This window comes from Heterodontus francisci, chromosome 30 (genome assembly GCF_036365525.1).
Source record: "Heterodontus francisci isolate sHetFra1 chromosome 30, sHetFra1.hap1, whole genome shotgun sequence".
Classification (NCBI taxonomy): Eukaryota; Metazoa; Chordata; class Chondrichthyes; order Heterodontiformes; family Heterodontidae; genus Heterodontus; species Heterodontus francisci.
This window is the reverse complement of record NC_090400.1, coordinates 50,654,058-50,670,769: the sequence shown is the minus strand read 5'-3', so window position 1 is coordinate 50,670,769 and position 16,712 is coordinate 50,654,058. Positions and strand designations below refer to the sequence as shown.

The 16,712-nt window shown below is 39.9% G+C and overlaps 1 protein-coding gene across 9 annotated transcripts in view; it reads left to right on the top strand.

The window, feature by feature from the left end:
• The first annotated feature begins 1,119 nt into the window (after positions 1-1,119).
• The window catches only part of ksr1a (kinase suppressor of ras 1a), a 200,603-nt gene continuing 185,010 nt past the window's right edge, over positions 1,120-16,712 (top strand). For 6 of the 9 annotated variants that reach the window (XM_068010573.1, XM_068010569.1, XM_068010568.1 and 3 more), the window contains exon 1: positions 1,120-1,655. In XM_068010573.1, coding sequence (XP_067866674.1) covers positions 1,392-1,655 — 264 coding nt within the window. In that variant the 5' untranslated portion in view covers positions 1,120-1,391. Of the gene's footprint in view, positions 1,656-2,321; positions 2,372-2,445; positions 2,543-2,790; positions 2,873-16,712 lie in introns of those variants that run through there. The other 3 variants (XM_068010575.1, XM_068010576.1, XM_068010577.1) reach the window with 3 other exon arrangements.

The window sequence follows — 16,712 nt, the reverse complement described above, 5'->3', positions numbered from 1 at the left end:
GAACCATTCTCGTGAATCTTTTCTGTACTCTCTCCAATGCTTTCACATCTTTCCTAAAGTGCGGCGTCCAGAACTGGATGTAATACTCCAGCTGAGGCCGAACTAGTGTCCTATATAAGTTCTACCTAACTTCCTTGCTCTTGTACTCTATACGGCTATTAATAAAGCCTGGGATACTGTATGCTTTTTTAACCGCTCTCTCAACCTGTCCTGCATTGCTCTAGTTAGTGATTGAAGCTGAGGTCATGTCAGCATTTAAAACTAGGTTAGATAGCAAGTTGAAGGGAAAGGAAATAAAGTCATATGTGAAAGTATGGGATGAGGAGCACTATTCGCATGGAAGACAAACATCAACACGGACTCGTTGACCTGCGTGACTTGTTTTCATGTTGTAATTCTACGTGCGATAAGCATCCCAATTTTCGAGGAACAATCATAATATATCAAAGACAGGAATCAAAATTGATGAATCATTAACATTTTGAACATCTGAGGTTAGTGCTTTGCTATGAATAATAATTGCTGTCACTGAAATTATTCATGCATTGCATTACATTAGCAATAGGTAATCTATTATGTTTTTTATTACTGGCTGTCTCACTTCAGTAGTTGATGGGCACTGCAGAGACTGATGGACATATGGGCCACAGATATTATTTATGTTTCCTTAGATTTGGGGGTTTTGTTTTTAATGGGGAACACGGATTGTTAAGTTTTTGTTGTTTGTTTGATGATAGCTTGATTCAGTAAAGAACAGACTGTAAGTCTTAATTTGTGTAAAAGCCAATCAGCGACTGGTGATCCTCATGGTGACAAATGAGCCTGTGTTGAGAGACTCAGTGGAGGAACGAAAGGAGGGGAGGAGGGGTTGCGGGAGGGAGCGCTATGCCTTATGGGAGTTGTAGTTGACTCCACCCGCCGCCCAGACTGAGGGGAGGGCCTGACTACAAATCCCAGAAGGCAGCAGCAGCACGCGATGCCTGATGGGAGTTGTAGTTTGCTTCCGCCCAGCCTGAGGGAAGGGGGGGTGACTACAAATCCCAGAAGGCAGTGCGCGTGATCCTAGCAACCGCTCAGCCCCGGCTCCCCTCCCCCACCCTCCTGCTGAAGGGGAAGAAGAAGAAAATAAACGGAGCTGGTCCATAGTATTGAGCGGCAGCCAGAGCTTCGGATGTGCTGCTGTCATACAGGAGAGGGATATTTTATAAACTCAATACCTGCAGTTTTATTTTTGCACAAGCAATTTTGCAAAAAGAGATAAATTGTTTACATATATATTTTGCAGGTTCATGTTTTCTGTGTGAGGAAAACTTTTATTTTGCAGTTTTGTCTGGTAGTAGGGAAGTTGAATTGAACTGGGGGATAGAAAAAAACAGGCTGAATGTTTAGGAATGGCTGAAGAGAACAACAAGGATCATCCCAGTCACAGCAATAAGATAAAGAAGGCTGCAGTTGCTGAAGAAGAAGGGAGTGAGGAGGAGGAGGAGGAAGAGGAGGAGGAGGAGGAGGAAGGGGAGCTGAGTTTGGGGAAGGCCCTGCACCAGTGCGACCTGAACCAGAACATGATCGACATCAGCATCTCCAGTCTGGAGGGGCTCAGGACCAAATGCGCCGCTTCCAACGACCTGACACAGCAGGAGATCCGGATGCTGGAGGTAAAGGCGCATCTCTTGAACCCCCTTTTCAAAGCAGGGAGAAACTAACAGGGGCAAGTATGAATAGAGAGGACAATGCCTTTGGGAGAGAATTCTCTCACCTTCCACCTCTCCCAAATACAAAGATAGTAAAAGGAGAAATAAAACCTCAGAGACTCCCAACAGTAGCTTTTAGATTTAAACCAGTACCATCTTTTTTTTTAATGCATTCAGAAAGGGATTTATAGTGATAATCCAGATATTTTGCACCTGCATGTATCATGCAAACTCCCAGCACACGGTCTATATCCATTACTGTGATATGCATTGTTGAGTCGATATGTACATGTATCTGATCTCAGCCAGTTGCCTCTTGCTTCCACTGAGACTGAAATAAAATGTATCCAAATTGCAGTAATTTCTGTAAGTTGCAACAAGGTTGTCGAGCCAAAACGTGCGCCCTGTTGATTCAGCGTTTGATTTTTTTCTTCTAATGCAAATTGTCGCATTACTTTTGTTAATGGGTAACCAAATTGGATACAATTTTTTATGTCTTTGTGTGTATAGTAAACGAAACTCACATGGTGGGAGGAGATCCTAATCGTAAAATGTTACGTGTGTTAATTTGGAGTTTACTCAAGATTAGCCATTAATTGTATTATTCCCAGTCTTGGCTTTGTGTTCAACTGAGACCAACAGCTGACGTTAACCCTTAATCCCCAAACCAACACATGTTGGTAAGTAGATACGTTTTCTTTCAGCAGTTTTGCTGCAGAACTGACTTTAGCACTTTTTTGCTGCCTGGTCGTGAGGATTCCCAGACGCTCCACAGAGATTGTCTAGCACTGTGTATATGTGTCGTTCTTTTACGAATGTGTCAGCAGTTTTTTTTTTGTTGAGTGATCCTGGTAAGCCGCTGTCAGAACTCGCCTTGCAAATGTTTAAACTTGTCCAAACATTAGCTGTGTTGTCAGCTTTTTTAAAAGGGGAGGATTCACAGTTTCTCCTAGCATGTCAGGAATATTGAAGTTTTCACTGCGTTTGGAAGGTTGCTAATTTATCTTTTCGAAGATTCGGTGTCAGTTTGTAGGCCTGTGTTGAGCAGACACAAACTACAACGATGAGATCAGCATAACCGACTTGTCCCGAAATGAGACGTCGCAACAACACAGCACTCGCCTGTCTTTTATAAGCAGTTGTATTTTGAAAGAAGGCGATTTTCTTTTTGGAGCGGTGGGGTATGTTCTGATCGCAGCAATTTTTAGGGTGTGGATTTGTGTGTGATAATATATGAATTAAAGTAACTTGCTTTTCAATTGATAGAGAGAGTGATAGAGAGGTCGTGCCTTTGGCTAATGGAAGTTTTCTTCCAGTCAAGATCTGTGTTGGGTGGCAGCAATATGAGAATCCTTTTCTGCATTATTGGGGGATGAAGTAATGCTGGTCTCCACAGTTGTGGTGTGTTGCTGTACAGTGTTGCGGCTGTTTCTAAAAATAGAGCAGGATAACTCCTCCTCGTTTAATGAACAACGTGATAAGAATATGCCACTACCCTGCAAAGACAGAAAACTGATTTGGCATTTTACGTGATGTAAAACGTAGTTGAAATATAGCACGTTAGTAGTTAATATGTATATATTGATCTATTTGCTCAAAAAAAAACTAGTCATGCCTCAATCACCAAGGTATTACTGTACATGTGCTGGGATTTGTTGCCATTTGAGGATCAAGGCAGTTTGGTTGCATCCTCTGGGTTCAGTTATGTTGGGGAGGATGTGGTGTTATGCCTACAATGTTAAATTGTTTTAACTTTTTTTAATATAGGTTTGCCACACATTGTGTACAGACTTGCCTAGTAAGTGTTGTAATGAGCAGTGAATGGAATGTAAGCGGACAGGTTGGTTGGGCTGTTCTAGTTATACTGGTTGTTCTCCACAACTGCTCCTCTGATTTTTATTTTTGTTTTTATATATACATATTTATTCATTTGCACAGGCATTGTATAGCACAGGTGATTTCATATGTGTTGGAATGAATGGCAATGGAACAGACTCTTGTAATGGGTCTGCTTTACAACTTGTTTAATTTTGGAGCTGATCTGACCTCGTGCACCCACATAACTGAGGCAAGTAAATGGCCTGAGACAATAGTTTGAGTAAACTGGTTAGTGATGTATCCCAGTGCAGGTTGGAGTCTCCATCTTGATCTTGTGCACATACAAGGAAGTGTAACAACAAAGGTTTGCATTTATATGGTGTGTTATATATATATATATATATGTATTTAATGTGGTAAACAAAATTCGATACCAAACCACATAAGGAGGTATTCAGGCAGGTGACAAAGCTTGGTCAAAGTGATAGCTTTTACGGAACATCTTAAAGGAACATCTTAGAGGATGACACTGAGAGGACGAGAGGTTTTGGGAAGGAATTCCAGAGCTTTGGGACTAGGCAGCTGAAGGCATGGGTGTCTGTACTGGAGTGATGAAAGTTGGCAATGCGCAAGAGGCCAGAATTGGATTGGGGCCAGGGAGTGGGTGGTGTGGGTAGCAGTGATCTCAGAGGCTTGTAGGGCTGTAGGAGGTTACAGAGATGGGAAGGGGCAAGTTCTTGGAGGGATTTGAGTGTAGGCATGGCGTATAGACATTTGTCTTGCACAGAGATTGTAAAGCTGGACCATCAGATATGTCTGCTATCTCTATAACCTATTTATCATTAAAGTGCAATTTTGCTCAAGTTGAAGTAGGCAGCCTGATGGTCCAGCATTAACACAGTCTGCCACATTGTCAATGTTCATGCCTACAAAAGAGAGAAATTCTGAATATAGGAAAAAAAATCAATTTCTCCATTTGGCTGGAGGCTGGGTCAACCTGCACCACTTGCTTACTTCCTAAAGATCATATGTGTAAGGGGCGCAGAAGGGAAGAAATAGTTTGTGGCAGCAGCAAGGGGAAAATCATGATGTGCATTATCATGGCTCACTTATTTTCCTGTTTGCGAATAGTGGCAATAGTGACACTTGTGACTTAATTAACATTGTTTATGCTATTGAAGTATTGTATGTTGACTTTTCTAATTGTCATCCTTTCAAATTAGTGAATATGTCTTGGCATTTCCTATCTTTTGTATTAATACCTTAGAAAAGTACATCAACCCCTATTTGGGTTGAAAAGCAACTTTCTAAATGCATTGATATTTGAATTGGAAAAACTGAACCTAACCATACAGAGATTGCTGGTTACTTTAATATAAATTTATGAATATAGCTTTTATGCTCATTGGTAAAGAGACCTGGGTCACAAGTGTTTTCTATATAAATGAGTTCTGTTTAAAATTCGTAGTTTAGCCATTTTGGAACATTACTGTAGTTTCAAATAATTTTGAAGAGTGTGCTTTTTATGTAAGTAGTTAGATATTCAGGTTGGTGTGTAAGCTCTGATGTATCTTTTCCATTAATGGAGTCTTCTGACTCTGAATCAAAGCGTGACTTTTCTGATCCATATATATATTTATATGGAACATCTTCAAGCAGGAGAATCCTTTACATAATTGGATATTGAACTGCATGGTGAAAACATGATTGCAGCTGACCTTTAAGAAAGATTGAGCAAATTCATGACCTGTATTTTTGTTTTTGTATTTTAAATTAATCTGGCAGGGGGCTTGGAATGTTAAGAGTTGGAACAGAAGAAGAAAGAGTATGATCTGGACCTAGTGATACCTATCGATATATTTACATAGTGGTTTTGTTTTGAGAGCATTGGACCCATTCCAGATGTTGAGTTGTGTAAAACATGAACCAAGCCATTTTTTTTTTTTTTGTTTTTACAAAAACAAACCAAATTAATTTGATCACCAATTAATTTTTAATTTGACATAATCTGGAAAAGTTGTTGAGATACCAGCTACGAGGAGAAAAAGCTCCCAATCTAGAGAAAATTCCAACAATAAAGTTGGCTTTTAATGGACTTCAGGACCTATTTGGATTATTTCGCCGCAGGTAATAGTTCAACAGTGATCTTACTAGACAAGCCAGACGAGCTGCTATTCATTACTACTGTGCACCAGACGATACATGAGCAATGCCATGGATGGTGATCAGCTAGTATGGTAGATGATTGGATTAGGGAAAATTAAATCAGTACATGCTCTTGTAGCCAATAGCAAGACTTCGATTCCAGTTCTGCTGCAAAGCTCTGCTATCCTACTTGGAAAGTTGTTTTTTTGTCAGAAAAGTGTATAAAGCAGGATATGAAATAAAACTGGGTGGAAATCTGTAGTGAAATCAGAAAACGCTAGAAATACACAGCAAGTTTGTTAACATCTGGAATTAAAGAGTAGCGATTGCGCTGAAAAGTTTCTGTCTGGACTCGGTGGACACTTCCGGCATTTTGTGTTTTTATTCTATGCATCACTTTCTGTAACGAGAGCACTTCCACGGTTTCAGCTGGGTGGTGGTAAAAGATGGGAGTGAGGTTCAACGATTTTCTTGTCATCAGTCACGTTCCATTCCAGTCTTTATTGGGCTTTGTGGAGATTACTATGCTGAAAACAGCATTGAATAAATGATGAAAAATAAATTGATTGCCTTTTTTCTGTAGCTGGTTTACTGTGGATAGAGGTATGGCAACAGGTCATTTGCCCAAATTTAGCAGGATAATGACATTTAATGGATGGGGGTGGCAGTGGAGGGGGAGTTCAAGGGAAGTTATAAAATGGAGGGCAACATGAAGGAAATTAATCACGAAGCAGCATGTGATCCATTCATTTGCTGAACAAGAAAGTGTGCAGTGGACCTGAAGGGTGGGAGTAGGAAGGGAGGCAGTAAAAAGAAACTTGAGGCATGTATGAATATTGTCTTAGGAGTCCCTTTTTTCTGTTTTCTTGCCTCTGTACCTTGTTTTCCTCCTTTTAAGACACTTCTTAAAACTTATCTCTTTGACCAAGCTTGCGGTTGTCTTACCTAATAAGTCCTTGTATGGCTTGCTGGCTAATTTGGTTTGATACTGCTCCTGTAAAGCACCTTGGAATATTTTAATACATTAAAGGTGCTACATAAATGCAAGTTGTTAGTTACATGGTTCCAAAAGGAATTGTTGCATCACAACATATTTGCATTTGAGATTTTTTTTTAAAAGTGTAGGAAAATGCATTATTTTATTTGGATCTTCCTGCATGTTCTGAGAAGTTGCTAAGTCATGCGTGTCTGGGCACGCTTGTTCCTTTGGTTCTGTTCAATGCTTCACTGACCTACCTCTTCCATCACTTTCTGTGGTAGAAATTGTGCTTTAGGCTCAACAGGTGAATGGAAATGAAAAGATGTAAATTAATTAAACCAGGAGAGAGAAATAAGAAATGTATGAGTAATAATTACAGCAGCAGAACAGATTAGGGTGCGTGGCCCAAATAAGCACTCTTTATACAAATGCAAGGACTATAAGGCACAAACTGAATAAATTGCAGGTACAAATTCAACTTGGAGGGTATGATATGGTCGCTATTACTGAGACATGGTTGCAAGACGGTCAGGACTGGGAACTAAATATATTCGGTTAGGAGGTCTACAGGAAAGATGGGGAAAATGGAGAGGGGGAGACATAGCCTTCGTGATTACGGATGATCCTTGCCTTTGTTACCTCTAGACGTGACTATTCCAATGCGCTCCTGGCTGGTCTCCCACATTCTACTCTCTGTAAAGTTGAGGTTATCCAAAACTCTGCTGTCAGTGTCTTAATTCACACCAAGGCCTGTTCCCCTATCACCCTGTGCTCGCTGGTTTATATTGGCTCCCAGTGAAGCAACATCTTGATTTTAAAAATTTCATCCTCGTTTTCAAATCCCTCTATGGTTTCTCCCCTCCTTATCTCTGTAATCTCCTCCAGCCCCACAACCCTCCAAGATATGTGCTCCTCTGATTTTGGCCTCTTGTGCATCCCTGATTTTAATCACTCTACCGTTGGTGGCCGTGCTTTCAGTTGCCTCGGCCCCAAGATCTGGAATTCCCTCTCAACCTTGCTTTTTTCCTTTAAGACACTCCGTAAAACATACCTCTTTGACCGTGCTTTTGGACATGTAACCAAATATCCTTTTGTGGCTTGGTGTCATACTTTTATTTTATAATGCCACTTTGAAGTGGCTTGGGACGTTTTATTACATAAAGGCACTATATAAATATAAGTTGTTGAAATCACTTCAGTAAGAGAGGATGTAACAAGAGGAAAGCAGGTGGTAGAAATATTTATGGGTAGAATTAAGAAATTTTATATAGGCCCCTGATAGCAGCTGTGAAGTGGTAGTTTGTACAAATGTAGCGATTAGATAAACATGTAGCAGAGACAGAGTGCTTTTAATGGAGGATTTTAACTTTGATATAGGTTGGGATAAGCAGTCTAGCATATGTCCGAAAGGCAGTGAATTTCTTGTGTGTGTGGTATAGTTTTTAGCAGCAATAAATCCTAAAATCAACAAGCCAGATTAGATTGTTCACTAAATCTAACTCCGTACTAAGTCTTAACGGTGTGTGAACTTTTATCTGATAACGATCCAAACATGATTGCGTTCGTGTAGTGATTGAAAGGGAGAAAGGTGAAACAGCCAAGATTTTAGATCTTAGTAAGGCTGACTTCAATAGGATGATGGAGACTCTCCACAGTAAACTGGGCAGATCCGTTTGTGGATAAAAAGACAAGCTCAGTGGGAGGTGTTTAAAAAATGGATTTAATGTGATACAGAACCAATTTATACCCCTAAGGGGCAAGAGCTCTACTTTCCAAAAAAAAAATCAGCCATGGACAACTAAAACTGAAAGAACCATAAAACTAAAAGAAAAAGCTCACAAAAATGCAAAAATTAGGGTAGATCCTGGCGAATGGGAGAGGTACAACGAACTGCCAAGAATGACAAAACAGATAGTAAGAGGTACAAAAAGGGAGCATGAAAAGAAATTTGCAAGGAGTATCAAAATCAGCGCACAAAAGTTTACAATTATAATAGGAAAAAGGAGCAATGTGGGCCCCTTGAAAACTAATAACGGTGATATTGTCAATGGAAAGTAAAGAAATGGTGAACGTGTTGAATAATTACTTTGCATCAGTATTTATAGTAGAGGAAGAAGATGGCATAAAAACAAGAAATGCTGGAAATTCTCAGCAGGTCTGGCAGCATCTGTGGAAAGAGAAGCAGAGTTAACGTTTCGGGTCAGTGACCCTTCTTCGGTTCCGAAGAAGGGTCACTGACCCGAAACATTAACTCTGCTTCTCTTTCCACAGATGCTGCCAGACCTGCTGAGTATTTCCAGCATTTCTTGTTTTTATTTCAGATTTCCAGCATCCGCAGTATTTTGCTTTTATTGAAGAAGATGGCATGTTGGACATATCAAGGAAACTAATATTGAGTCAGGGAGAGGAACTCACCAAAATTAATGTAAGCAAAATAATAGTCATGAAGAAATTAATGGCGCTAAAGGATCAGGTGGTTTCCATCCCAGGGTTTTAAAGGAAGTAGGTGAGTGCATTACAGATGACCTAACTATAATCCTCCAAAGTGCTCTCAATTCAGGAACTGTTCCTTTTAGATTGGAAAATTGCCTATGTTACACTAAAAAATAGGTGAGGAGACAAGCCAGGGAATTATAGATCAGTTGGCCTAACATCTCTTGTCGGAAAATTACTGGAGTCTATAATTAAGGATAGAGTGACTGAACACCTTGAAAATTTTCAGCTGATCAGAGAGAGCCATCATAGATTTGTAAAGGGTATGCTGAGCCTGATGAATCTGATTGAATTTTTTTTTGAAGAGATGGCTAAAGTAGTGGATAGGGGAATGTCTATGGATGTATTTGTATGGACAGTAGGCATTTGGACAAAGTCCCTCGTTAGAGATATTAGCTAAAGTTGAAGCTCATTGAATTGAAGGTAAATTCTTGACCTGGTGAAGAATTTTTTATTCTTTCGTGGGATGTGAGTGTCGCTGGCAAGGCCAGCATTTGTTGCCTATCCCTAATTGTCTTTGGGAAGGTGGTGGTGATCTGCTGTCTTGAACCACTGCAGTCCATGTGTAGGTAAACCAACAGTGCTGTTAGGGAGGGATTTCCAAGTTTTTGATAGTGACAGTGAAGGAATGGTGATACAGTTCCAAGCCAGGATGGTGTGTGACTTGGAGGGGAGCTTGCAGGTAGTGGTGTACCCACGCATCTGCTGCCCTTGTCCTTCTAGGTGGTAGAGGTCACGGTTCGGAAGGTGCTGTCGAAGGAGGCTTGGTGAGCTGCTGTATTGCATCTTTTAGATGGTACACACTGCTGCCCCTGTGTGTCAGTGGTGGAGGGAGTGAATGTTGAAGGTGGTGGATAGGTGCAGACAGGTAGGCTGCTATGTCTTGGCTGATGAAGAGCTTCTTGAGTGGTGTTGAAGCTGATCTCATCCAGGCGAGTGGCGAGTATGTCGTCATCACGCCTGACTTGTGCCTTTTAGATAGTGGACAAGTTTTGGGGAGACAGGAGATAAGTTACTTGTCACAGAATACCCAGCCTCTGACCTGCTCTTGTAGCCACAGTATTTGTATGACTGGTCTAGTCAAGTTTTTGGTCAATGGTGACCCCGAGGATGTTGATAATGGGGGATTCAGCGATGGTAATATTGTTGAACGTCTAGGGGAGATGGTTAGTTTTTCTTGTTGGCGATGGTCATTGCCTGGAACTTGTGTGGCATGAATGTTACTTGCCACTTATCAGACCAAGCCTGAATGTTGTCCAGGTTTTGCTGCATGTGGGCACAGATTGCTTCAGTATCTTAAAAGCAAAATACTGCAGATGCTGGAAATCTGACATAAAAACAAGAAATGCTGGAAATACTCAGCATCTGTGCATGAAACCCCAAGAAGGGTCTCTGACCTGAAATGTTAACTCTGCTTCTCTCTGCACAGATGCTCCAGACCTGCTGAGTATTTCCAGCATTTCTTGTTTTTATATTGCTTCAGTATCTGAGGTGTCACAAGTGGTACTGAACACTGTGCAATCATCTGCGAACATCCCCACATCTGGTCTTATGATGGAGGGAAGATCATTGAAGCAGCCCAAGATAGTTAGGCTTAGGAAACTGCCTGAGGAACTCCTGCAGTGATGTTCTGGGCTCAAGTGATTGGCCTCCAACAATCACAACCATCTTCTTTTGTGTTGGGTATTACTCCAACCAGTGGAGAGTTTTCCCCCAATTCCCATTGACTTCAATTTTGCTAGGCCTCCTTGATGCCACACTCTCTCAAATGCTGCATTGATGTCAAGGGCAATCAGTCTCTTGAACTCAGCTCTTTTGTCCATGTTTGGACCAAGGCTCTAATGAGGTCTGGAGCCAAGTGGTCCCAGCAGAACCCAATCTGAACTTCAGTGAGCAGGTTATTGCTGAGTAAGTTCTGCTTAATAGCACTGTTAGTCATACCACCTACCACTTTGCTGATGATTGAGAGTAGACTGAAGGGCTGGTAGTTGGCTGGATTGGATTTGCCTTGCTTTTTGAACAGGACACACCCGGGCAATTTTTCACATTGGTAGATGCCAGGTTTGTAGCTGTACTGGAACAGCTTGGCTGAGTATCAGGAGACAGAGCAGGAATAATGGCAGGTACTCTAACTAGTAGGATGTGGCGAGTGGTGTTTGGGCCTCAACTATTCACTGTATTTATTCATGATTTAGATGTTGGGATAAAAGAAACCGTGTATCCAAGATTGCTGATGACACAAAGGTGGCTTTGTGAGCAGTTAGATGGAAGCATAAAATTGCCAAGAAATATTAATCTATTAAGTGAATGGGCAGAACTGTGGTAAATAGATTTCAGTATACGCAAATGTGATGTTATCCACTTTGGACCTAAGAACGATAGGAAGGTTACTTTCTAAATGGTGAAAAGCTAGAAACAGTGGAGATCTGAAGAGCCTTGGGGCTCCAGGTACATAGATCATTGAAATATTATGAACAGTTACAGGAAATAATTAAAAAGGCCTTTAAATCTAGCTGATTAGAATACAAGGGGGTAGCAGTCATGCTTCATATACAAAGCCCTAGTTATACCACACCTGGTGCGGAGCATCACCTTTGAGCCTGACATCTGTGCATGTATTTTCCAAGGGTTGCTGGATAACAATTGGGAATGAGCGGTTTGGCTAATTTTTCTTTTTTGGGGAGGGGGTCATTGAGACCAGTTGTGGCATCACTACTGTAGCCTGAGCTGAGCTGAAATAGTCTAATTCAGCAGAGGCCAGGAATTTCTTAGAAATACATAGAAGTTACAGCTCAGAAGCAAGCCATTTGGCCTGACTAGCCTCATGTTAGCAATTGTCTTGCATGCGAATACAGTCCTAATTATATTAATCTGCCTTGTTTCTATATCCTTTTATCCCCTTTTCCTTCATTCATCTATCCGATATCATCTTGAATATACAGCTTGTGTCATCTAATAAACCTGGAAATGAATTCCACAATCTGTGTATGAAGTTTCTCTTTTTCTTTGTGCTAAATCTCTTGCATTTCACAATGCCACCTTTTGTGTCATCAGCAAACTTGGATACATTGTTTTTTACCCAGACATCTAAATCATTAATAAATATGGTGAATAGTTGAGGCCTGAACACCACTCGCCACATGCTACCAGTTAGAGTACCTGCCGTTATTCCTACTCTGTCTGCTGCCACTCAGCCAAGCTGTTCCAGTACAGCTACAAACCTGGCATCTACCAATGTCCGATAGTGCCCGGGTATGTCCTATCCATAAAATCTCAAGCCCTTGTTCTAGACCCCTCGCCTTATATCTACTCTGTCCCAGCCTTTCATATTTTTCAACACTTGTATCATATCTGCGTTGTTCTAATGGAAAAGGCCCAGTTTTTTTAAGTCTTCAAAATTTCTTTCTTCGGCCCAGGTAACATCCTCTCTAAAGCCTCATTATCCTTCCCTTAGTGTGGAGCTCAGTTCTGCACAAAGTAATCTAATTGAGGCATTATTGAGGAGTTATGGGCTCATTATTACCTCTTGGCTTTTATGTTGTATAATCCAAGTCCCTCTGCTCTTCCATTGTACCAACCTACTTCCATTCAGAATATAATTATTGCTGTTCATGTAAAATGTATCCCCTCACACTTAGCAACATTATTTCCTTCTGCCACTTTTTAGTCCATATCCCTTTTCAGCTTCCTTTGGTTTTCTAAATTATTTGTAGCTCTTAGTTTGGCATCATTTACAAATTTTGGCACCATTCTCTCAAGTCCTATATCCAAGTCATTGATATGAACAGTGAACACAAGTGGCCCCAGAACTGAACCTTGTGGGACATTGTGATCTGTTTCCAACCAATCCGGAAAGACTCTGGATAAAAAATTGTTTAGGAGAGAGAAAACATTTTTCTATCCTCCCCCTGCCTAATTCCGTACTTCTCTGGTAATTTTCAATGTGGTACCTTGTCAAAGGTTTTCATAAAGTCTGCTGCATTTCCCCTATCTAACATACCTGTTTTTATATCTGTTAGTTCCTCAAAGAATCCTATGAGGTTTGTCAAGGACAGTTCCTTTTGAAATTCTCTTTCGGTAAGGTATAATTTAATCCTTAATTCAAGACTCTAAAAAAATTTTCCCTACCACAGATTTCAAGCTAATTGGTTTGTAGTTACCCATATTAGCATTGTCTTCCATTTTAAATGGAACCTAGGACCTTTGGACCTATAAGACTTCACCAGGCATACAATTAAATTAATGGTACATCTATACCAAGGTTGGGGTTGGATTCTGTGAACACTGGTCATGCCTGTAATTTAAAGTGCTTGCAATTTTACATCACCCCCATCCTCCCCTCCCACCTCATGTTGTTTTTCTGACCTTCGATTCTTCTGAGTCTGCCTGTGCTATGCATATTCTCATCAAGAAGGTGGGCTCAAAACCTGGTCCCAAGACATCAGTCATCTGGTAGGAATTACTTAAGAGTGCCTAATGGAACTTAAATAGTTACATAATCTGCAGAACAGAAACAGGCCATTTGACCCAATTGGTCTATGCTGGCATTTATGCTCCACATGTGCCTCCTCCCAATCCTCTTCATCTACTTGGATCACTATCTACTTCTTTTCTCCCTTATGATATCTAATGTTCACTTACATGCATCTTTGCTATTTGTCTGAACTGGCCCTTGTAGGAGCAAGTTCCACCTTCTTATCACTTTGAGTAAAAAAGTTTCGCTGAGTTCTCTATTGGATTTTTTAGTGACTATCTTATATTTACGATCTTAGTTTTGGACTCCCCCCACAAGCCTCTATCAAGTCATCCCTCAGCCTTTTTTCTTAAAGAGAAAAGAACACAAGCCTCTCAGCCTTTACTGATAATTTATCACTGCTCAGTTCTGGTATCATCCTTGTGAATGTTTTTTGCACGTTCTTCAGTGTGTCTATATCCTTTTTTAAAATATGGAAACCAGACTGATACACAGTTTCTATCCAATTTTCTTCCTTCCCCTTGGATGATTTCTGCTTGATGTTTACTCCACTGGTATGTTGAGATAGGATTTTAATATAAGGAGATTTGCTAAAATTAATCCATGCCTTGGCCCTGGCATAGAATATTGATGCATCAGGTTGTTTGGTCTCCTTTGGATTGAATCATTTCATATTGGACAGAAACCCAATAGTGTAGAACTGTTGGATGCTGTGTTGGTGCACATGGTCACTCAGATCTTCTTAATTGGAATCTTGGGTACAAAATCTGAAACCGAAAAAGAACTGACTAGAATAAAATACAATATTTTCTTTGCATGCAAACACAGAAGATCTGTGTTTACCAAAATGAGTGGCTATTAAGAATGCTGACTGACTGCTATTTTGTTGTTTTTCTTTTCTAGAAATGTATTTTTTGCTAACAAGGCTGACTGTAACTAATAAGTAAAATAGAATTGCCATAAAGTTTTGGGAACTGAAGCAAAACATAACCTTTTTATTTTTTGCTTGGAAATAAGTTAAACCTGAATCATTGTATTGCTGACGTAAAGCATATTTTATTTCAGCATGCTTAAGAGCTATGTAAATGCTTGTATAAAGATAGATATTCAGAGAGGTAAGAGGCTGTATATTATGTTTTAATCTATTTTCTTCCAATATTTTCCAACACGTGTAGCTTTGTCTGAATCTGTAAATTTTGGTTTGGGCAGTTTTTATATGGGGGGACTGGGTAATGCCGAATGTTAATGAGTTAAAATAACTTGGCTTTCTATGTCTAATAGGCTGGGTTAACTAGAAGTCTGAATAAATACTGATCCCTTAAGAATAAAATAGAAGTCTAGATATTGACTTGCCAGTGTTCTGTGAAGATATATTCAAGTGCAGCCTAATTTAGGGTGACTGCTGGATGCTGACCTGTTTGAAGTGAGGAAAAAGAGCTATTTGGGGCAGGATGCAGACACAGTGCAGCACTGCCATTGTTTGACCTCTTCCTGGCATTTGTTTATCTCTCCACAGCAGATGTTCCCTAGCACCAGTAATGTGCAACGGCAACATATTGGGTGACAACTCTATATTCTAAATGCAGTATTTGCATTTTGCTTGCAAGATGTGAAAACTCAGTAATGCACTGCTTGTTTCTCAGCTGTTTTTTTTTTTACCCCCTCCCCTACCCACCTCAATACACCAGGAATAATTTCCATGTTCTTTTAGATCTGTGCAGATTCAAGATTTCTTAAAGATAATCTGAAAGCTCTCAATTTTAATTTAGCATGTAGCAGTTGTACATTGCTCAGCAACCAATAATTGAGTGCCACACACTTTATTTACATGTTGCAGGGTGTGTGGTAGTTGTAATCATGTAAATACCATAACAGGGTGCATCACTAATTATTTATCTCCTTATTTGTATTTAAATTTTTTTTTGTTCCACTTGAACAGTACCTTCACATAGAGCCAACAAAATTGGTTGTTGTAGCTGTTTGTGGTTGTTAAGCAACTCAGTGGCAGGTGCTGTTTACTATTCCTGTTGACCTCTTGATCTGCATCCTGTACTATAGAATTCCTGAATTTATTTGTACTAATTTAGAGCTGTTAATTGTGGCAGTTATATGAGGCTGCAAATTCCCAAAAAAATATCGTTTGAATTATAATACCTTCAGGCCATGGGTTAACTTCATAGCGTGCTATAAAGTTGGAGAATATTGGTCATATTTTCTAGTAATACTAATCTTTGCAGTGTGGTTACATGACAGTTGTTTCATTTTTCATTGTTCACAGTACCGATAATGTTCGCCATTTTCTGTAGAAAAGGGCCCCCAATTGAATAAAAACTACCCAGTTCATGGGGTTGGGGACTGGGAAAGGAAAGAGAGAGAGGAGTCATCTGAAAAGTTGTTAAAATTAATGGCTTGTAATCACCCCCAGATATCTGTTGTTGTACCTTAATAGGTAGGTTTTGCATTCAGTTATGAAGCCTTAATACCAAAGGAAGCAGTCCATTCATGTTATCATGCTGGACTGGCAGTTAATTTTTGTTTTCTTCAGTAAGTTCCGACTACATTCAGCATGTTAGCCAGATTTATAGACATTGTCGTATGAGAATTTATTTCACTAAAAGCACTACAATGCGCTGAGAAATTCGTTTTGATGCTACCATTGGGTCAGGCATATAATAAACTTTCCTAAAGTGTTGCATGTGTGGGATAATATAAATACCTTACTTTTATGGTCTTGGGAAAATATTTTTTCTATTGTGTTTTAACTCGTTTAAAATATTATCAACTAGTTGAAAATCTATTTCTGAGTCTGACTTAAACATCAAGCTTATCCAGTTTTGGGATGTAATTTGCACCTGAAGACCCACAAGGTAACCGTTTACTTTATAAAAACAAATTGTGCAGTTCCGGTGATTAAATGTGTGTGGATGTATTTCATTTTAAAAAGCTTGTGGTAACTTACCTGGATTGGCCTTAGAGCAGTAAGTGATGACTTGGAGAGATTAGTAGGCTGAAAACGTCTGTCTTAGAAATGTGAATGTCTGGAAATTTAACTAATGTGTAAATCTGTTGAGTCACCATACAAACTTTAACAGCAGCATTGGTCTGAAATTAT